At 38.2% G+C, this 21,499-nt stretch overlaps 1 protein-coding gene across 2 annotated transcripts in view; it reads right to left on the bottom strand.

The window, feature by feature from the left end:
* Nucleotides 1-1,124: 1,124 nt before the first annotated feature.
* STX7 (syntaxin 7) overlaps nt 1,125-21,499 on the bottom strand; it is a 46,183-nt gene continuing 25,808 nt past the window's right edge. For both annotated transcript variants that reach the window (XM_059177526.1, XM_059177525.1), the window contains 8 exons: nt 14,773-14,842; nt 11,753-11,846; nt 10,919-11,056; nt 10,059-10,111; nt 9,474-9,570; nt 8,177-8,249; nt 5,225-5,307; nt 1,125-2,476 (listed from right to left, as the gene is read on the bottom strand). In XM_059177526.1, the coding sequence (XP_059033509.1) occupies nt 2,384-2,476; nt 5,225-5,307; nt 8,177-8,249; nt 9,474-9,570; nt 10,059-10,111; nt 10,919-11,056; nt 11,753-11,846; nt 14,773-14,842 (701 nt within the window). In that variant the 3' untranslated portion in view covers nt 1,125-2,383. The remainder of the gene's footprint in view (nt 2,477-5,224; nt 5,308-8,176; nt 8,250-9,473; nt 9,571-10,058; nt 10,112-10,918; nt 11,057-11,752; nt 11,847-14,772; nt 14,843-21,499) is intronic.

Here is a 21,499-nt window from a genome sequence, read left to right as displayed (position 1 = left end):
AAATGGCACCTGTTATTTTTTATCATCAGCAGTTGTGCAAAACCCAAACATTTCTGTATTTAATGATCCGGACAGGAGTCAGACACTTCATGCCACACTGTCATTCAATTTCCACACAGAGCCTGGCTGATCTCAGCTTGCGCTGTTCAAGAAGGTCTTTGGAGCACATTAAAATAAACAAGATGTGTCGCGTAACGGGGAAACTTCAGTTTGAGACTCAATTGGGATGATTCAAATTTGCTGTCATAAAAAGAGCTTCAATTTTATATTCCATAGTGTGAGCTTCACCTTTCAAAGTGATTTGAAAACTGGCCTAAAGGAGAACTTCGAGAACCTGAAAATCTTGGCTATTGTGGCTATGCTTTATACTTTTATTTTTTTCAAATCAAGACTACTCTTTGTGTTCCAAATATTTTGGGATAAAAATTGCCTTCAAAAAGCAATGTTTCTTGTAAGAGTGCATGCCACTAAAGTTCTTGTTTTTAATTACTGATTTGTGTCCCAGGTAAAATAATTTATAAAATATTACACTTTAAATGAAGATGCCCAAATCATGCAAAAAAAAAATTAATTGCTTTGCTATTATTGGGAGTTCATTATGAAGTGGATAGCCTAAGTGCGTTTGCTTGTATGAGAATAAACATTTTATCAAGTACAACTGTGCAAAAAAAACCTGAACTGATTTGTGGGCACCACTAGGAGTTTTCTGTTGCTATAAGATACTGGTTTATCACATGCTTCTCTGAGCTCTTAGAGAGAAAGAACATGTTCAATCAGGCCTGATGGGCTTTGCACTGACCTCAGTACCGGTAGCATTTGTACAAATTCCTCTTCCGGCCTGGCCCATCCTGTTCACTAAAGCAGACTAATTTGGTAAACACCAAGCCTCAAAGTTTCCAATCACTAACTCCCAAGAAAATTGTCTACAGTCTCTTGTGGAAAATTAAAAAAAACGGCATTTTGCTGACACGCAAGGCAGCTTCCGCTAGCAGCAGAACTTTGAAGATTGACAAAATAAAACACTGAATCAACTAGTACTCCAGAAAGATAGAAGGGCTGCTGTGTGATTGCGTCAAGTGTTGGTCCCACAGAAGCAGGGTCCTCATGAAACAGAAATATCCAAACACTTTTAAAATCATCTTTATTTTGGTTGCAAAGATACAATTTACTCATGTAGTATTTTATTTGTTCCCATTTTAAGTCTCATAGCTTTGCCATGTAAAACACTGACTTCACTATCCAACTGCTATGTAAGAACGTTATAAAATACAAACTGTAAACTAAGATAATCCTCTTTACAGTATTCAGATTAGTGCATTAAAACAACATTAATTTAAAAAAGCAAGTGAGTTAATTGGCAAAGATCCAAGTTGTTTTCTAATGAAGGAAGGTACAAAATGGTATGCAAGGTAAATATTAAATTTTAAGTGTTAGTGCTCAAAAACAGTAATTCTGGGAAAGTTCCTTCCCCAAAGTAATTCTGATCCAAGGATACACATGTAGCCATTACTCTAAGGGACTTAAGGTAATTAATTTTCCACAGTAATAGCTGTGGAAGTATACAACAGAATAATAAGGTTGGGTCTTCAGATTCCTAATGCCATAAGTATGGATTTTTCATACTCTTCCTTCAAATTAAACATTTATAGTGACTACACATTCCCCAGCAAACATCAGACTTACACAGGGCCTATGTAAAAACAATCTATCCTTAGTATTTTACTAGGCAATCTACAGCAAATGCTTAATATATACACATCAGGAGTATGAGATACTCTAGGAAATTATTCACTGATTTCATTTAGAGTAAACAAGGGTCTTAAGAGAAAACCAACAAGAAAAGTTAAATAGGTAATTTGTGCTGCTATGAACCAGGGAAAACAAACAAACAAACAAACAAACTAAACACCACAAACAGGTATGATAATTTTTTTTTAATTATTGAGACTATTTCCTCTGCTGGCCCAAATCAAAACTAAATTTGAGATTTTTAAATGAAGGAACCCAAATCTGGGTATACATCACTCTGTGAGAGACAGACGCCCATGAAACACATGCACACCTTTACATTTACTGATTCCAAGAACTAAGTCAACAGGTAAATAAATTATAAGTGAAAGGCATCTACAATGTGGACAAAACCTCACAGTTATTAGATTGAAAAGTGTGGAAGTAATGCCAGCAGTCATACTGAGAAAAACTTTCAGTGTTAGAAAATACCAGATTGAATCCAAAGTAAAATTTCCCCCCAAATGAAAATAATGAAGTCTGGGAGCCATCCTTAATGGAGTAACTTAAAAATAATAATACAAAAGCCCCATGATTATAGGAATCTCCCTACATAATTTAGAGAATGTAGTGCAATAGCGCGCTCCTTTATAATTTAGCCTTTGACTTTCCATATGATGAGACCGAGAATTACAACTCCGATGACAATGATGAAAATGATGATGCACAGGGTTTTTCTGGATTTGCGCTGCAGATGCAAAAACAAAACCATGTTTACAGGCATACTGGAGTGTCTGTAGCAACTGAAAATCACTTGCTCATTTCTAGAGTAGAATCAATAGTAATTAACTGCCCTCAAATTTTGGGCTGTGTTTTTTTTTTTTTTTTGCTTCTCAAAAATCTCTTCAAATACAAATGGCACCATTCTTTCAAAAAAAGTCTTCCTGAATTAATGACATAATTCAGGGGCCAATTATTCCCTTTTTGTTGATCATATTCCTGGGTGTGGTCGGGCTTACAAAAGGAGACACAGAGAAATGAAAATTACTGACTTAAGCAACAGACTGAGGTAGACCTCTGTATAAAAACTAAGAACAGCTTAAAAGCTAACTTTTATCAAAGAGCAGCTCTTTAAAATGAGTTCTCTGAAAATATTGGCAAGTATAAATGTTTGGGCATTTCTCCTGAAGTAAATTTATTCGTTTCCAAAATTCCCATTCTTAAATGTTAGTGGAAATTGCATTTAAAATCTCAACATACAAATGAAAAACAAAGAGCTAAAAAAAATGGTAATGCAATCATTTAAAATATAGAGGTTAAAAGTTTTGTTCCGTTCTTCATTCTGGCCCAGCAGATTTCCTTAAGGGCTTGCATATCTCACAGCAACATGCAGGAATCCTTTCTCTCTCTCTCTCTCTCTTTTAAAGATTTTATTTATTTACTTGACAGAGAGAAAAAGCAAAAGAGAGCATAAGCAGGGGTAGGAGCAAAGGGAGCTGGAGAAGCAGGCTCCCCACTAAGCAATGAGCCCTAAGAGGGGGTGGGTCCCACATGATCTGATCTGGAGGCAGATGCTTAACCAACTGAGACACCCAGTCACCCCAGAATTCTCTCTTACAAGGCTGAAAAGTTTGTAAATTTTCTTTGTCAACACGTAGTACCATAAAATTTATGGAAAGATAGGTTTCCGACTCTGAAATTCTCCTGAAAACTATGATGACTTTCAGTATGCCACATACTAAGCAATTTTTTCAATGAAATATTCCTTATTATGTGAAGTACAACTTTCCTAGAGTTTCAGTGTCATCTTGCCTACATATTTTCCCCAGACGCCACCTGAGATCCATACACACATGTGTAATACACCTGTAAGAACAATGCAGGCCTCCCCCTCCAAGGGATCTGTAGACACATACCCAGGGCATCCTCTTTTGTGTGGGATGGTGAGGTCCTAGGGTATGGCAATGGTAAGAGTACTGATCAGCTTCCCTTCCACTCATGGCTCACACAAACTATTTAGAAGCACCATATTTTGCAGAAGCAGGAGTTTACTCTCAAGGCTTCCAAGGAGAACTACAGGGAAGCTGCTTTTTTCTCCAGCACTTATATTGCATGGCTCTTCCCTCATCTCTCCAGGGTCCATGGGATTCAGTATTGGGCAGCTCCAGATCTGGAGGTGTGGTTTGGAAAGATGAGCTCCTTTCCCCCAGGGTGGCTGTAGGGTTTGCCCTTCCCCGAGGAAGGGGAAAAGTAAAACTTGGAGATGTATCTACATCTCCCCAAAATCCAAAACAAAACAAACTCATGTAAACCTAGTTACTGATAAATCCTGCTAAACACTACATCTGAGTAACTGCAGAGATTTATAGATTATCGTGTGTGTGTGTGTGTGTGTGTGTATTCAATTACTCATGAATGATCCCTATGGTCTGTGACATCATCCTGAGCTGCACACCTGAATCACATGCACACAGAAGGTCAAAGTGAGTTAGCATTATTACTTCACTGAGGACAGATAGCTGTAACTCAGCAGTTATACAACTTCACTCTTCTCCATGTATCACTAAGTACACAGTGATTTGCCTAGGGAAAAATGGCACTGAAATGAAAGGGGACTTCTGAGGTTAATGAGAAAAGTGAAAAAAAATTGAAAATATCTAAGATTGTGATAATATCTTAGGTATTTTAGAAGAAGGCAACACAGTCTGAAAAAATAATTATGAACAACTATAAAAAGTGGAGTGTTAAGAGGTAAAGCAAATGCTGTGGTGGTATTTAGGGGTTCCCAAAGAGCCTGGCCTCATTCTTACTGTCTACATAGTGTATGCTATATGCAGAGTTCACGGTCCTAATACCTGTGTAGTACTCTGATATCCTTTCTATCTGTCACGTATATGGACTCCCTAATTAACCTGATCCCCTGAAGAAATCAATTCATTCCTGGTGAAGGGTCTGCTGAATGCCTATGATACCCAGTGATCAAGGGCACTTGAAGGGAATAGAAGTTCCATAGGACCTGATGAGAACTCTCTAGAGCACAGATCTTTGCCTTCTTACTGAAGAGTGCCACAGACAAAAAAGAAAGAAAAGGTGGAAGGAAACAGTGAGAGAAACAGAGGAAGAAAGTTATCAAAGATGTTTCTGGCTTGGAAGGTCACAATAGTATCAGAGACCGCCAACTGTCAGAAATGCCTAGAGGTGTCTGTCCACCGCTCCTCTCAGGTGTTTAGACATTGAACTTCCTATCCCTGGGGCCACAATTCTGGTCTGATTCTGAGAACAAACAAGAAACAGGCTAAACCCAGTTTTAAACGGATTGGTAGATTTCTGACCTGTCTTCCATGGGATTTTAAATTTTAACATCTCTTGCCACTTTATACCTGATCAATCTCTCTCTCTCTCTCTCTCTCTCTCTCTCACACACACACACACACACACACACACAGGTTGGAAAGCCTAAATTACAAGATAACTAACTCACTGCGGTTAATATTACCTGATATTCTGCTGCCCTTGACAGCTGCTGGTTTGCCTGCTGAACGTGCACGTCTGCATTCTCCACGTTGGCTTCTATGCTGTCTTTAAAAAAAAACACACACACACACGCACAGCTGTTAGATGTGTGTTGATGTCCCAGTAAGAGAGCTGCCTAAGTCAGAGACTTCATGCAACATAAGACCAAACAAGTTCACTATTCAAATGTTAACGCTGGCAGTATACGGGCAAAGCTGAATTTCTTTTTAAACTGGCTGAGTCTTCCCTACACCATTCCTCAAACGATCCAAACAACACACAGATATTTGGAAAGAAACTGGATCACTCTTATTATGACACAATTCCAGTTCTACCTGGTAACCCCCGAAAAGTACTATGCAGTCTGTGTGCTCACGGTCAAGGCAGCACCAGACATCTAACAACTACTCCTGAGAGTAAACGCCGCCTTGAAAACCATCATTTGCTCATGGTCATCACCAACCTACTTGCGGGCTGAAACCAAGCCCTCCCTGAGGGCTCAGGCAGCCTTCTTAAGTGGCGACAGTTGCCCTTCCCTTGCTGCTCTGGCGGAGAAGGAGAACCAGTGGCACCCCGCAGCCTGAGACCACGGCCTCTCCCTTCTCTCCACCAACACTCAGCTTAAAGCTCACACTTGCAAATGCCCCCAAACCCTTGTAGCAGACATATGAAGAACGCATGGCTTTTCCTTTATTCTTTGAATATTTTAGCTTTGGATTCACTGATGGACCCTTCAATGCTTCTCTTACACACACTGCCAGTTTCTCAAGCCAGCTGCTGACCTGCTAACACCCAGCTTTCTCGCACCTTGACCACACTTTTTCAATGACTTCGCCTGTTTCCTCATCCCAGCCACCTACCTCCATGATCATGTCCCAAGCCTCATCATTACTGAAAACTGTAACTTCTCTATAAACTCACTTTCAAACCTCACTCTCCGAGCATCATCCGCTGTCTAGCACGCTCTTTCCGACACCCTGACTGACTGTACTGACCCTACCGCTGACCCTTCATGCCCCTCATTACACTTCATGCCCTCACCTTCCTCCTGACCCAGCTTAGATCTCCTGGGACACCACGGAGCCATGCTTTCGTGCACTCACCATCGGCTCCCTTGCCACCTGCTTCGGTCAGACTTATGTACAACACCCCAACCTGCACCCTCCTCACAGCTGAGCATGGGTACAAAAAAAAAAAAAAAAAACAACAACAACAACTGACATTGATTTCTTTCCCTTTGAATTTGTGACTGCCAAGCAAGCCTCCTTCATGTCAAATGACACCTCACACTTAACATATCCCCAAGTCGTTGCTCTCTATCCTTCCAGACCCTCCAGTTCCTGATGGCCCCATCTCAGAAAATGGCAACATCATCATTTCCCTGGGCTTGTCCCTAACCTTACGAGCTGTCCTTGAATGAATTCTCTCTCACACCCACATCCAGCCAGTCACCCAGTCTTCTTGGCTCTACATTTGCAGCTGTCCAGAATTCCATCGCTTCTCACTGCTTCGCTGCTTCCATCCCGATTTGAGGCAACACGCTGCCCGCCCTGACTCCTGCCATCACCTTGGAAGAGGTCTCTCTGCTTCTGGTCTTGTCCCTTTATAGTCTGCTCTCAAACTCACAGCCAAGGTGAGTCTATTAAAACTCAAGTTGGATGACAACACTCCTCTGCTCAAATCCTCTTGTGGCTTCCCATCTGATAATAGGAATGCAAGTCCTCACCGGGGCTCAGAGCCCTGCACGGTGCCAAACTTTACAACGTCATCTCTGTCTCCCTCTTGCTCGTTTCACTCACCAAAAATATCAGACGTGCTTCCACCTAAAGGCCTTTGCAATTGCCGTTTGCTTTACCTGGAAAATTTTCACTTGCTCCCTTAATTCCAAGAAGTCTTCACTAAAATGTTATCTGTCAGTAAGGTCTTACTTGACCACCCTAGTAAAGCAGTAACATTCCCCATCCCACTACCTGCCTTACTTTCCTGAGAGCACTTATCGGCATTTACTTACTTTTCTTTCCTTTTGTAAAAATTCTCTCTCTCCTCCAATTAGATTACAAGGTTCATGACGGCCAGGTCTTTTACCTCTTGTTTAACTTCAGCTCAATCCCCAATGCCTAGATTTGTGCCCGGGTACAGCAGGCACTCAATAAACATGTACTGGATGAATGAATGAATTGGTCTTTGAAATCTTACCCCATGATCTACTGTGGCTACAGAGAAGGGTTAGAATGGACAAGTAACAGCTGTGGCAAATATAGGTCCAAGTATTTCAATGAATATTTTCAAATGCAAAAATATCTGAAATCTTTCTTTGGACATATCCACTGATATCTTTGTATTTCTAAATGATAAAAATGATCAGGACACTCATCAGCTGACAGTTACACGTAAGCTGAAGAGCTACTCCATTTAAAACTTACAGGGAGTCTGTTACTGATTTTTTTTTTTTAATTTGTAAAAGAATTCTTCGCATCTAAGTAATATCACTGTATTACTGTACTGAAAAGACATCGGAATAAATGATCACCAAACGGCTACCTATCCCCTCTGGTCTAAAAGATAAGGTCACATGTTCAATTATAGAGCACAGGTTTCCCAGGAAGTGGCTGGTGTGACGAGAACTGGTAGGGGCTGAGACGGAAACCAGGGGTCCAGCAAACAGGCAGCAGTGAGACTGCACACCGCCTCCATGATCCTGGCGGCCACAGGCTCTGGTGAGATTCATTTCACAAGTAAATGAAGCTGGTTGATTTAATTAGTGGGAGTCAAAGATAAGATCTGTTTCAGATAATGCCAAGGGTGATGCTTTGTCTGTTGGTAAAGCCTGTGCTTTTAATTCCAGGGGTTCCTGGAGAGACCAGGGGTCACTCTTGCTTGAGACATTATAGCAGGTAAACTGCATGAAGCCTGCTCCCACCCCAGCGAGGCTTACCTATCACATCTCCTTGTTCGTGGATCATCATCCCCAAATCTTTAAATATTTCATTAATATCCATAATATCAGCCTGAGAGAAAGAGACATATGTTACTATAATCAGAAATTCAGCCCCAATCCATAAAAGGGGAAAATTAACCCTCCCCCCCAAAAAACCCAAACCACCACTTAGACACAAGTGAGAATGCATCTAGGCTTAATATATAAATTTTGGAACTATCAGGAAACAATGTGATTAGAAGCAATCTTAAGGAAGATGACCTTGAATAACTGGAACCAGTTCCTTAAAGGTAAGTTTATAACATTAAAAATACCAAGCAAGGCAGCATGGAAACCAAGAACCTGTAACAGAGAATGGCCTTGGGTCACTGAGTTTTTGTTTATATAATCTGATAGTCTGTTATCACTAGCAATAGTATTTCCTCATAAGAGTATAAAATATCATTGTTATGATTTATTTCTAGTAAAAACTTACATATCAATTTGACATTATAAAAGTATAAAACATTAAGTATAAATTTTAATTAATAAATTTGATTATGCAATGGAATAGTGATGAACAACTTTTAACTTCTCTTTTCTTTAATATATGATAAGTATTATTTAGCCTAATTAAAGAGTAAAGTTTAAATATTCTATTGGGGGGACAACTTACATATTCATCCTGTGTCTTAGTCTCCCCATCTATAAAATGGTGATGATGACGACACAATTAGCTACTTCATGGTTTTTATGAGAACGAAATGAGATAGTGAAAAGAATTTATCACATGGCGCTTAAAAACCCTCAACAAACTGTAGGAATGGTAAGCTATTTTAATTTTAATTTAATTTTTATTTTAGCCTTCTAGAGAATAGGTAGGTTCCACAAGAACAAATGCTTATTAACCCTTCAACTCTCTTTGACACAGTCAACCTACTACAGGGAAATAAAAGACCCATAAAGTCCCTGTCAAGTTATTCATGTGGCTCTGAGTTGTACTGTGTGTTCTGGAAGCCGTCCAGACTCCCTGAGCAGACATGTCTGGACTGAGATTTTCTCCAAGCTAAGGACCTGAGATGATCTGACAGAATAAAAAACAAAAGCTGGAGATGAGGGAGGATGTTCTCTCATCTTAGCACAAATTCTAACATGATTTATTTTTAAAAAGGGAATTATTCTCATTTATACGAAATGCCACCACATGGATAGATTTAGTTTTCTTTCTCAGGCCCCTCCCCCACAACTGTCTAAGCAGCTTGAGGATAGACGTGCAGAGAACAGAGCAGCCGTCCAACTGCCACATCAAGCTTACTTCAAGTTGCCTAATAGAAGATTCTCTCTCCTGAATAAGGCGGAGGTCGTCCTCTGTGATTTCTTCATCTTGCACCTGCACTTGAGGTTGAGCTTGGCTAACAGAACAGAACATGGGGGGAAAAAACAAGGAATGGTATTAAATTAATGGGACTTCTTTCTTTATTCAAGAAACATGAAATACAATTATCTTTTCGTCAAAGTATTCATGTTTCATTTCATTGATTTTTTTTAGAGTTATTATTTAATTATGGGAAGCTATATTTGGCAACTGGGTGTTCCTTTTTGGTTGACTTAAACATCACAGGAGGTAATAATCTCCATCAAATAATAATTAGGTCAGTTGTATTTACTTGGGTAAATAATTATTTACAAAGTATTACTGCTATATTGGAATATTTTATGTATTTATAGACTTTATAAATAATTATTCTGAAAAAAATTAAAATTTACAGCTTTCTATTTAAAAACAACTAGGACAGTCATGATACAATAAGCCAAAAGCTTTCCTTTTATTCCAGGGACCAAAATGTATAAAATGTATTTGAAAAATTATCTTTTGCTCTGTATGTTTTATATTTCTTACCTTTCCCAGGATACAAGATTCCTTTCCTTGGAGCTGTCCTCAGGAAAACCACCCTGGAAAATTTAGTGATAGAATGGATTGAGAAGGGGAAAAAACAAAAAACCACCAACACTCACATTTTCTCTATAATAATCTAAACTGATTTATGTATGCATGTGCGCGCGTGCACGTGTGTGTGTGTGTGTGTGTGTGTGTGTGTGTGTGTAGAGAAAGAAAAATGATTTTGTTCTCATTTTCCAGGTCAAGTGCTTCGAGTAATAATAAAATTGTATCCTAACCTGACAAGGAAGGAATTCATTAAATATTCTCAAGGGCCAAATAATAAATATTATTTGATTAAAATGTACTATAGTCCTGGAGCCTCCCTATTAAGGAACAAGGAAACAATCTGCAATAGTTTTGAAGGGAATTTAAAATTAGATTAACTCAAAAATTCCACTCCAAAGTTATCCTTTGGTTTATTTTCTCCAGGATTATAATTCATTTTCAGTATTCACACAATATATTGACTGTTCATTTTCATCATCTTCATATAACCCCAGGAGTAAAGTGTTCCCTACGTGAGCCCCTACAGAAAGTGACAGCCTCTAATACAAATCAGTGTGGGAATATCACTCTGGGTCTGACCCCAGTCTTCTCTGACAAAATGCTTCCAAATTATTGTATAATAATCTACAATCTTTGGTTCCACAGCAATACATAACTATCATCCTTTTTAAAACTGAGCTGAAAAACCTAAAAGTAAATATTCAAATACTGATTTCCAAGATAATCACACACCCATAGGACTTAGAAAAATGCTAATGTAGTCTTTCAAGGGAATACCATAGTCACTTTCTAATGCCTTATTAAATACTTACGGACACTCTGGAGCTGGCTCTTACTCGAGCAACAAACTCCTTCTCTTTCTCTGCAGCTTGCCTCTGGACCTTCTGAAAATTTGTCAGTGAGGTTGTGAATTCAGCCACTAAGCGATCCTTCTGTATTTTCCTTTGACGCTAGAGGAAAGGGGGAGAAACCTACTAGAATCAAGCCGTAAAGTTTTACAGAATACGCAAAAGTTGTTTCACCACTAGTTGGCTCCTCATTTTATTCTGAAATTCTCACTCACTCTCCAATTATGGGACCCTACTGATTAAATCTCAATTTAACACTCTGACAACATGTTCAAATGCTATGTGTATTTGCTATCTTGAGGCAAAAGGTCCATAATGTTGGATTTCTCACCTCAAATTTTCATCCTAAAAACTGGGCCATGACTTTGACATTATTTTGAAGTAGTTCTTTTTGTTTTCTTTTTAGGAAAATAAAACCTTGTGCTCTACCTAAGGAATAGCTTCCTCTAAATAATAAGCAAGGAAATAAATGTGTGCCCCTAGGAAACCTCACATCTTGAATGAGTGCGCACGTCACATGGAGTCAGCCCTGGAAGGCCAGGAAACAATTACTCAGGAAGTATTTTCTGAGCACTTGCTTAATTATGGGTCAGGGCAACTGCATGGAAATAATTTTTGCTTTATTGAACCACAGGATACTACATGGGCAATTAAATATAGTTTTGTGTTCTGCGAACTAATCTCAAATATAGTTTTCCACCCTTAATTTCCTTTCTAGAATAACAGTTCAAAGACCCTACAATGTATGTGATTTCTTTCACATTCACTACATCAACAATGTGTCTTAAGGCTTGATACCTGTTCACTGGGGGTGGTGGGCAGAGAGCCAAACTCTTTAATGTACTTATCCGTTTCCTTGGCAAGTTGGTTAGTATACTGCTGCTTCTGTTGCCTAAGTGAGAAAACACACATTATAGCAAAAGAACAAAGATTTTTTTAAGTTACAACTCTGGCAGCTGACGAATAGTTTGCTAAAAACCACTATTTTATAGACTGGCTCTGAATTTTTTAATTTGTAAAAGAATGCTTTACATCTAAGTAATACCAGTATATACAGAAAACTGTACTGTTTTCTATGAGAACAAAAATTTCAGGGCACCTGATCGGCTCAGTCAGTAGAACACATGAACCTTAATCTCAGGGTTGTGAGTTCAAGCCCCACACTGGGCATGGAGCCTACTTTAAAAAAAAAAAAAAAAAAAAATCCAGATTCTATTTCTTGATAAATATTGAGCAAATATTACATGGAAAAAATTCTTTACTCACAAGGAGCAACCAAGCTTTGAGAAATAAATCTCAGCGGCCATTTAGAAAGGAAGATGACTTGAGTGAAAGCCAAACTGTGGGATGTCTGATGTTTTAGTTATGGGGGTGGGATGGTGGGAGCCTTCTGTCTGCATCCCACAACTGAGAGGTCAGTTGAATAAATGAAGAGGATTTGTCGCCTGAGACCACCCAGTTCCCAGGACTTAATAGTCCTATCTCGATCTGGACATTTATATCCTTATAGACACTTTTAAAAAAGAGGGAAAGAGGCAATAAATAATAATATGCATTTACTACTTTTTAAGTTTGCTGTGGAAGAAACAATAGCATTTCTCCGTAAAGAGAAAGAACACAATAAAAGAAGTAAATTGTATCAGCAACTATATCTGTCTTGCTAGCTAGCTTATAAAGTACAAAGTCCGATTTTTTTTTTAAAGATTTATTTATTTGTCAGAGAGAGAGAGGGAGGCAGGCAGAGGGAGAAGCAGGCTCGTCGCCAAGCAAGGAGCCCGATGTGGAACTCAATCTCAGGACCCTGGGATCAGGACTAGACTCAAAAGCAGATGCCTAGGGGCGCCTGGGTGGCTCAGTGGGTTAAGCCTCTGCCTTCAGCTCGGGTCATGACCCCAGGGTCCTGGGATCGAGCCCCACATCGGGCTCTCTGCTCTGCGGGGAGCCTGCTTCCTCCTCTCTCTCTGCCTGCCTCTCTGCCTACTTGTGATCTCTGTCAGATAAATAAAGAAAAAATCTTAAAAAAAAAAAAAAAAAAGCAGATGCCTAACCAACTGAGCCACCCAGGCATCCCAAAATGTCAGATTTTTAACTAAAGAACTTTACTCTAAAAAAAAAAAAAGCTTGTATTAACGTGGTGCTTTACAAATTACAACATCAGTACTTCTCAAATATATTATCTCTTATTTTAAACACTTATTAGTCACACTTGGGATCCTTTAAAATAATGAGATATTGTATAAGAGTATTTTTAAGTATAGATACCTGCACTTGACTAATAAGGAAGAATTACAACCTACTTTTATCTATTTTCTGCCTACCTTTAATATGCCTTTTAAAATCTTTAGAAAATGTAAGATAGCTAAATTTCTGAAAAGAAGACTTACTGATATCTACCAACTCAATCTCCACTATCAACCTTAGCAAACTATTTTATCTATTAAGAATTATGTGTTTCTATTCCACTTAAGTTTTTTTTTTTTTTTAAGATTTATTTGAGAGAGAGAAAGTGTGCACAAGTGGGGGGTGAGGGGGAAGAACAAAAGAGGGGAACGTAAGCTGACTCCATACTGAGTGGGGAGCCTGACATGGGGCCTGATCTTACCACCCTGAGATCATGAACTGCACTAAAATCAAGAGTAAGATGCTTAACTGACTGAGCCACCCAGGTGCCCCTCTATTCCATTTCAGTTTAACAAATGCTGATTTATTATTTAGACTTGTGGCATTTTTACCATCCCAATATCTCACTGCAGTAAAATTATAAATTAGACATAACTATAAATTCTTCAAAATGTACTTCATAAAAAACATGAATTCCCATCACCTATCTTTTAATTCCTTTCTCTTTGTAATTTTTTCCTTATATAGCTAATGTTGTTTGGAATATCACTTACTACATTATATATTACTTGAAATATGGCTGTAATGGCACTGAATTGTGATTTAAGATTCAGGTTCACAATGATGTTAGGCAAATTATCATACCCCATGAGAAATACTTTCCTTTTGAACAAAATGAAATTTTTTGTTTTTTAACGATTTTTAGTTGCTTATTTGACAGAGAATGCAAGAAAGATCACACAGGGAGAAGCAGGAGAAGCAGACTACCGCTGAGCAGGGAGCCTAATACAGGGCTCTATCTCAGGACCCTGAGATCATAACCTGAGCCCAAGACAGATGCTTGAAGACTGAGCTAGCCCAGCACCCCGAAAATAATTGTTTTGATCTATGTCTTTTACTCTAGATGAGAAAGATTCAGATGAGAAAATGTTTAAAAACACTGTAAAATCTGTAACACCACAAAGGATGACTACTGTTCTTCTAACAGCATTTATTATTTTCCTGAAACATGTACTGCATATATAACTTCACTAAAACCTTTCTTTTTTCTTAAACAAAGGCTAATCCTTTCTGAAATTCAAGGATTTCATACACATTTCATACTGAAAATGTGCTTGATCTAAATCAAATAAAAATCTAGTCACTGAAGCAACTGTTAGCTATGGGGAAAAAAATCACATAAATAGAGAGGCTTAGAATAGCATTTTTCTAAAGTCATCAAAACAACCTATTCAATTAAGTATAAAAAAGGCAACTAATGAAGTCCTGCTTTGCTAGAGTGAGCCTGCTCTTTAAAATAAAGAAAAATAATCTGCTTACCCGGAACAGGGAAAAACATACACAAAATGTTGGTACAAATAAAGGAGCTGAAAAATATTATTAACTTTCCATTGTTTTTCCAGTAAACATAACACTATATACCATCAAAGCAACATAACAGTAATTTTTTTTTCTTTTTTAAATTATTAAACACTTACAGCTGTTGCCTCAGTTCAGGTGAATCTTGAGGTGTTCCAAGTTGATTCAGACTCCTCTGTATTTCTGCAGCTATTATGATGAAAAGATAAATATGTAATTGTTATAAATGTTAGGGAAACAGAAATTAAGTTAGACATTAATACAGGCAATTGGACAATTAGAAAAGTAAAAAAGAACAAAGAGATGAATATAGAAAATGTTAATTGAGAAAAAAATGAAGATTAAGTGGTTTATTTAAATCCCAGTTACAATGATGAATTAATTTTCAAGAGGAAATTGTGTGGGGTTGTAAACACGTGAAACTGCATTTATGATCCAAAAATGTTATTTTCCTCCCTAGCTCCTCAGAGCATTTACAACAAGGGCACATGAACCTTCACTTAACCACTGGCCTAAAAACTGTGAGGAAAATAATTATAACAGTTACATATCTCAGTGGATTACAAAGGGAATGAAAGATTGTTAATAAACAAGGGAGGAATAATAAAGATGAAACAATTATTTGTAATTTTCCATGTAACCATGGATCCAGGCAAGTGTCATCAGGGGATGATGAAACCACAGAACATTCACACAATCTGGAGTTATCACCACATGGATGATATTAATGAAAGAACTAACTTCACCTCGGATAAATTTGTTGCTTAAAACAAATGATCAGGGCACCAGGGTGGCTCAGTCGGTTAAGCATCAGACTCTTGATTTCAGCTCAGGTCATGACCCCAGGGTCATAAGATGGAGACCAGACTTGGGCTCCTTGATTAGTGCAGAGTCTGTTCTCTCCTTCTGCCCCTCCCCATGTATGCAGGTGTTTGCTCACTCTCTCTAAAATAAGTAAATAAAATAAAATAAATCTTTAAAAAAAGCCAGAAATGATCATTTTTTTGTTTGTTTGTTTTTAATTCTAGAGAGAGAAGGAGAGAGGGAGTGTGTTTGTGAATGTGCGTGGGGGGAGAAGGAGAGAGAGAATTTTAAGCAGGTTCCATGCCCAGCATGGAGACTCATTCAGGGCTTGATCTCACAACTCTGAGATCATGACCTGAGCTCAAGTCAAGAGTCCTGCGTTTAACTGACTGAGGCACCCGGGAGCCCCAGAACAAACAATCAAATTTACAAACACCAAGGAGACAAACTGGCATGATGAGCTTCCTGAGATGATGCAATGAGAAAGTCACAAAATGATCTACATTTTTTTTTTTTTTTACCAAAATGTTTAACCAAAATGTTTAATCTAATCACAGGGGGACAAAAAACCAGATCAATCTAGATTGCAGGATAATGTACAAAACAACTGGTCTGGGCTTTTAAAAACATCAATGCCATGAAAGAGGAGAAAAAAAGACAAGGCAGGGGAGCTTTCCAAATTAAAGAACTAAACCATTCAAATTACTAAAATACCCGAAAGCAATATAGGGTTTCAGATTGGATTCTAAATCAGAAGGAAAAAAACGCTAAAAAAAAAATGTGGGGCTACTGAAGATGCTTGAATTTGATTTTGAAATTTAAATTTGAAGAGACATACAAAACAAAAATGGATAAAGTCAACAACTGGTGAGCCAGGTGAAGGTCATACAAAAAGTTCACTGCACTATACTTTTCTGTAGGTTCTAAATATTTAAAATTAAAAGTCAAGAGTTAAAATTCAGGCTAAGCTCACAATCCAAACTCTATAAACACTGCAATTTTTATAAAAAGGTTATTTCTCACAAATGGGGAGGTCCTGTAGCTCTATGTATGTGTGCAGACAAATAAAATGTCAAGTAGAAGCTGAAAATCCACCTCCAAAGTAAAGGATATGCACGTTTCCAAGAACTAGAGAAAAATTATCTGACTCACCAATCTTTTTATTTTAAATGAGTGGTTTATTTACACAACTTAAATGTTTTTAAATAGTCATTACTTATTTATGGGATCAAGGGAATGACTGTATCCCAAATGCAGGATAACTTTGTTTACTGAGGACGATGTAATGTCACTGCTTTCAGGTCGAAGCTGAAAAATAAAAATACTGGAAAGGAATCACACAGCATATAGCAACTGTTAACCATTTGGCTAGTTTCAAAAGAATTTCTTTTTGCCTTTTTCGGGGGAGGTAGTAAATTTTTCTTTTGCAGGACAGAGCAATGTTGTTTGCTGTGTTTAACTTATGGGAAGCTTGCTTTGAGTTACATATTTCCTTCTGAATCTCAACAGGTTTTTCTGGACTGCCTTATAGGAGTTTAAAGCTTTTATTTTCAAAAATAAGTATGTTGATAAGACAAATTGTAGCGTGAGCATTTATCTCATCTCTAAAGGGTTCTTGTCATTGAAAAAAGTTGTATTAAGTTAAGAAAAAACAGCTTAATTCAATAAATGACATCAGGAAAATGACTAACCACTTAGGATTGAAACAGAAAACTACTGTACCTCATACAACAAAATAAATCAGAAATTATTTAGTTAAATATTAAAAGTTGAAACCATTAAACTGCTACATGAAACAATAAACACAAATTTATCATTATGATCTTTTTATGATCTTGAAGCGAGGGATAAAATATTATCTAAGCATGATATAAAACTAAAAGCCATGGAAGAAAATATGTTAAACGTGGCAACACAAATAATTTTTAATGCTACATGCAAATGTGTATCTGTATTACATATATATATATATAAATAATGTGTGTGTGTGTCTAAAAACATCTGCAGCATATGATGAGCAAAGGGCTTAATATCCCTAAATATAGGAAAAAGAAAACTCCTACAAATCAGTAACAGAAAAATAGTCCAGTGCAAAAAGGATAAAAGATGTCATCATGAAATTTGTAACAAGCAAATAAACATATGAGAAATTCAACTTCACTGATAACTTTCCACATAATGGAATGGTACACCCTAAGAGAAATAAGCAAATAAAGATACAATTACCATCAAAAGCCTTAAAAACAAAATGTAGAGACATACCTAAGAAGAAGCAATATCCATAACATATGAAGAACTAGAAATAACAGAAAGGTCAGACAGGCCAGTACAAAAATGGGCCAAGAAGAGGGGCTTCAATATTATTCATTGAATAAATGAATAGCAAAAAAAAAAAAAAAAAAAAATCAACAAGCCTAGTGATCTTAAAAAGCAGAATCAAGACTAACGTATGAATGCTACGTAAAATTGTTCAGGTATTAAAAGGAATTATATAGAACTGCTTCCGACAGGCCCAGTGGGAACCTAAAATCTATCAAGTGGTCCTCTCCCCAGCATTTTTAACAGACACACTCAGCAAGTCCAGCTCTCATCCTTACTCCCTGAGTGAAGGCTCTTATGGGGAAGAAGAAGCAATCAGAAGCCCCAGGGGCTCTGCAGTCTCACTGAGTAAACCAAGGGCAGCATCCTACGGAAATGCTCAGAAATGCTACCACAAGCTGAGCTATTCTCATTAACTGGTCCACCTGGAAAAATGCAAATAGGCGAGAAGGCTTAGCAGAAGCTTATTCAGATTAACTCCAATTGCAATGATCTCCAAAATGTGATCTGTTTCTAGAACAGACCATCACAATCTCCAGCACCTTGTATATACCTGCCGGTTTGGTAAACACTTCCTGCTCTAACTTAAAAACAGAGAACATAGCAAGGCGTCACATCCAGCTGGGTGGTACAGTAGTGAGACGTCACAGTCTATCTCCGGGTTACATACACTCTTTGCCTCTGTACTCCAATTTAGTTTTCAAAGATACTCATCATCTCCTCCTACAGAACACTACAGTAGTCCAATGCACTGTTTCCATTTGCTTTTAAGGACCTGAAAAGCAAGAAGTGACCATATACTCTTAGGTGCCTAGGAAGGATATTAAGCATGACAGCAGGTAGAAGATAAATTCCAAGAAAATATAGGGTCCTGTCTCCTCCTAGTCCATTAATCTGTATGGACTGTTGACATACCTCCGCAAAGTAAATGACGAACTGCTTTCTCTGCAGTCTCAAATACAACTGGGGAACAGTGCTTCATGAAACTTCAGGCTGCTCCCATTTTACTGAATGCCACAAAAGGTTGCCAGCTCTGGCTTTAACTCCTCCAAAGAAAACGCTATCCTGCTAGCTAGCTCAAGTCGGGGCATGAGTAGCTCTATATTTGGTTTTAATGGCTCAGTTGATCTAATGGCAACTTCAATGCCCATGTTATAGCAGGATACTCTACAAAATGAGTTCCATGTCCCAACAGGAAAACACAGAGGGGTCCTTTAGAATCCTGAAGCAAGATCATGCTCACTGCAACCAATGTTACCATTTTGAGGAACAGTTCTAGTTTTGCTACTGAGGCCTGTATAAAAAGGAAACAGTGGTGTGTACTAGATTACCAAGTGCCTCGAGTTGCCTACTAGATGGATTAGGTGTTGTATTATCCTGTTGATCTATCTCTTTCTGTATTTTGTTCTGTATACGTCAGCCTGTCCCTTGCCCCAACTCCTACAGCACTTGTTTGGTAACAGGAGACTACCTATGGTGTAGGAATAAAAGCCACATACAGGCTCACCAACTTCCCCTGAGACTATCAAGATTACTGGCACTGCCATAAACCAATTTGTAGCAAAAGCAACCAAAAGCTAATATGGGATATGGTGCCATTCTTGGGAGCATTAGCCAGCCACCAAGTGACAAGATAATTGTGCTTCTTCAATCTTGAATGAAGCAGAACTTTATGTTCACTGAAACGGTGATTACGGATTGTGTTATGCTTCCTCTACTCCCTTCCCCCATGCTCCCACCAGCTTCCTAATCCAAGCCATTAGTCACAACCATGGTACTTTACATATCAGAGTTTCTGATTAAGATACCCACTTTACAGAGAAAAAAAAAATGGACAGATCTTCCAAAGACAATGGAGTTTCCCGGTTGGCCAGCAGCCATTATCTAGGAGGTGCTGGACTTTTTAAAATGTTTACTGGCCCGTTTGAGACTCAATTGTGGTGTCACTTGGGGGACCATATCCCAGGAAGGTAAAGCTCTGTCCTAGAGGAGGCTCTTTATGCTCTCTAAGAACAACCACTCCAGGGTGCTGTTTTACCCTGAAACAGGAAGAAAACTAGATTTGGGAACTAAGTGGTAAAAATAAAAAGAAACATTTCACATTTACACTCAATTATCCATTTGCAAATTTCCTTCCAGGCTGGAGGTTAAAGACAATATTCAAGTGAAGGCTATAAACCATGTTTCTACCAGAGCAGAAACTGAGATTCCATGTAGCCATAGGGAGCCGAACAGTATAGTATCCATGGAGGTATCTGTTAAAGGGATGTAGGCCTGTGCCCACCCACACCCAAGTGAGAAAGAGGAGTGGGAACATGTCCCTGGAGATTAGCTGGGGAGAACTTGCTAATGCTGCCATCCTTAATCATTAAGCACAAGAGCAGAAGCAACAACCCAATTTTGAGAGGCCAGGTTACTCCACAGACAAGGTGTAGAATGAAGGCAAAAGGGACATGGAATGGTTACTAAAGGAGAGTAAATTATTAATGTGAACCGTGACCGTGTTTCTGTCTGCGGAGGGGCAACTAACCACCAGTGTTTTCTTCCTCGCTCCGCAATGTACCTGTTTAGGTGTGTTAACTGTTTGTCTCCGCCCCTGCCAACATCCTCCCCTGTTTTACACTGGGTGTGGGGTGGTTACACATACTCTCTGGTCCAATGGCTAAGGAGTACAGTGACTGAATCTTGCTCAAACAGAGGAATGGAATGGAAATCATCCTCAAGACTTGGTGCTGGATGCAGGAACTGAATAGACCTTGGTTTTCCCCTTTTGTGGAAATTGGAGAGGATTTCTGGTGGTTTGTGATAGGAGTACAATGATAGGCAGGGGATTTTTTTTTTTTTAAAGCTAACGTACAAATATATATATACATGTATATATATGTTCACTGTAGGAAACAAAAGGCATGAAGTATAATGAGTATTTATTTTTGACCACCTAATACCTAGAGTTCTTAATTATAACCAGATCATCTCGGTTATAATATAATAACCACTGAGAAGGATCATCACAAATCTAGTCTCAGGAGGAAAAAAACCTGGTTGTTAAAGCAACACAACTGTTCTAAGAGGCTCTACATTTTGCTTATCTCCACTAGGAGTAATACAGGTGATGAATAGTAACAGAACTAGTAGCAATCACAAAGAGAAAGGGAGACTGTTTAACAAGCTAGTTATAAACAAAAGCTAGACTTAGTCATTGCTGTTTAAATCGCATAGATGCTGAAATTCCTCATAAGAGAAATGCTTTAGCTGATGACCCTGCCACTCTGAAACAATCCTTTTGATAACACAGTATACAGAATGATGTTTACTAGGAATGCTCCGATTATGTTATTGCCTAATTGATGCATTTAACTGAGTGCTAGATGTTTTTCATGAATGCTTTCTCATGAAAATGTAAGTAAAATAAGGCCTCCAATATTTACCTAAAAAATAAAAGGAAAGGAAAACACATCACATAAGCCCAAAGAGGAAGCAGGACCATTAAGTGCTATAAAAATGCTTCCCTTAAGGAGCATCATTGGTCTTCTACTGGAAGGCAACCCAGAAAGCCTAAATGGAGGTGGTATTTGGAATAGCTTCAAAGTGTCTAATACCATATTAGCATATAAGTTGAAATAATTAAATTACTTAGCTCCCTGACTTGAAAATAAACTCCTTATTAAAGGCAAAAACTAGTCTTACTCATTTTTGTGTCTCTCAAATCCACTGAGTTGTTGA

The sequence above is a fragment of the Mustela lutreola genome, chromosome 6 (assembly GCF_030435805.1).
Source record: "Mustela lutreola isolate mMusLut2 chromosome 6, mMusLut2.pri, whole genome shotgun sequence".
Taxonomy (NCBI): Eukaryota; Metazoa; Chordata; class Mammalia; order Carnivora; family Mustelidae; genus Mustela; species Mustela lutreola.
The sequence above is the reverse complement of the archived record's forward strand: the minus strand, read 5'-3'. Positions and strand labels throughout refer to the sequence as shown.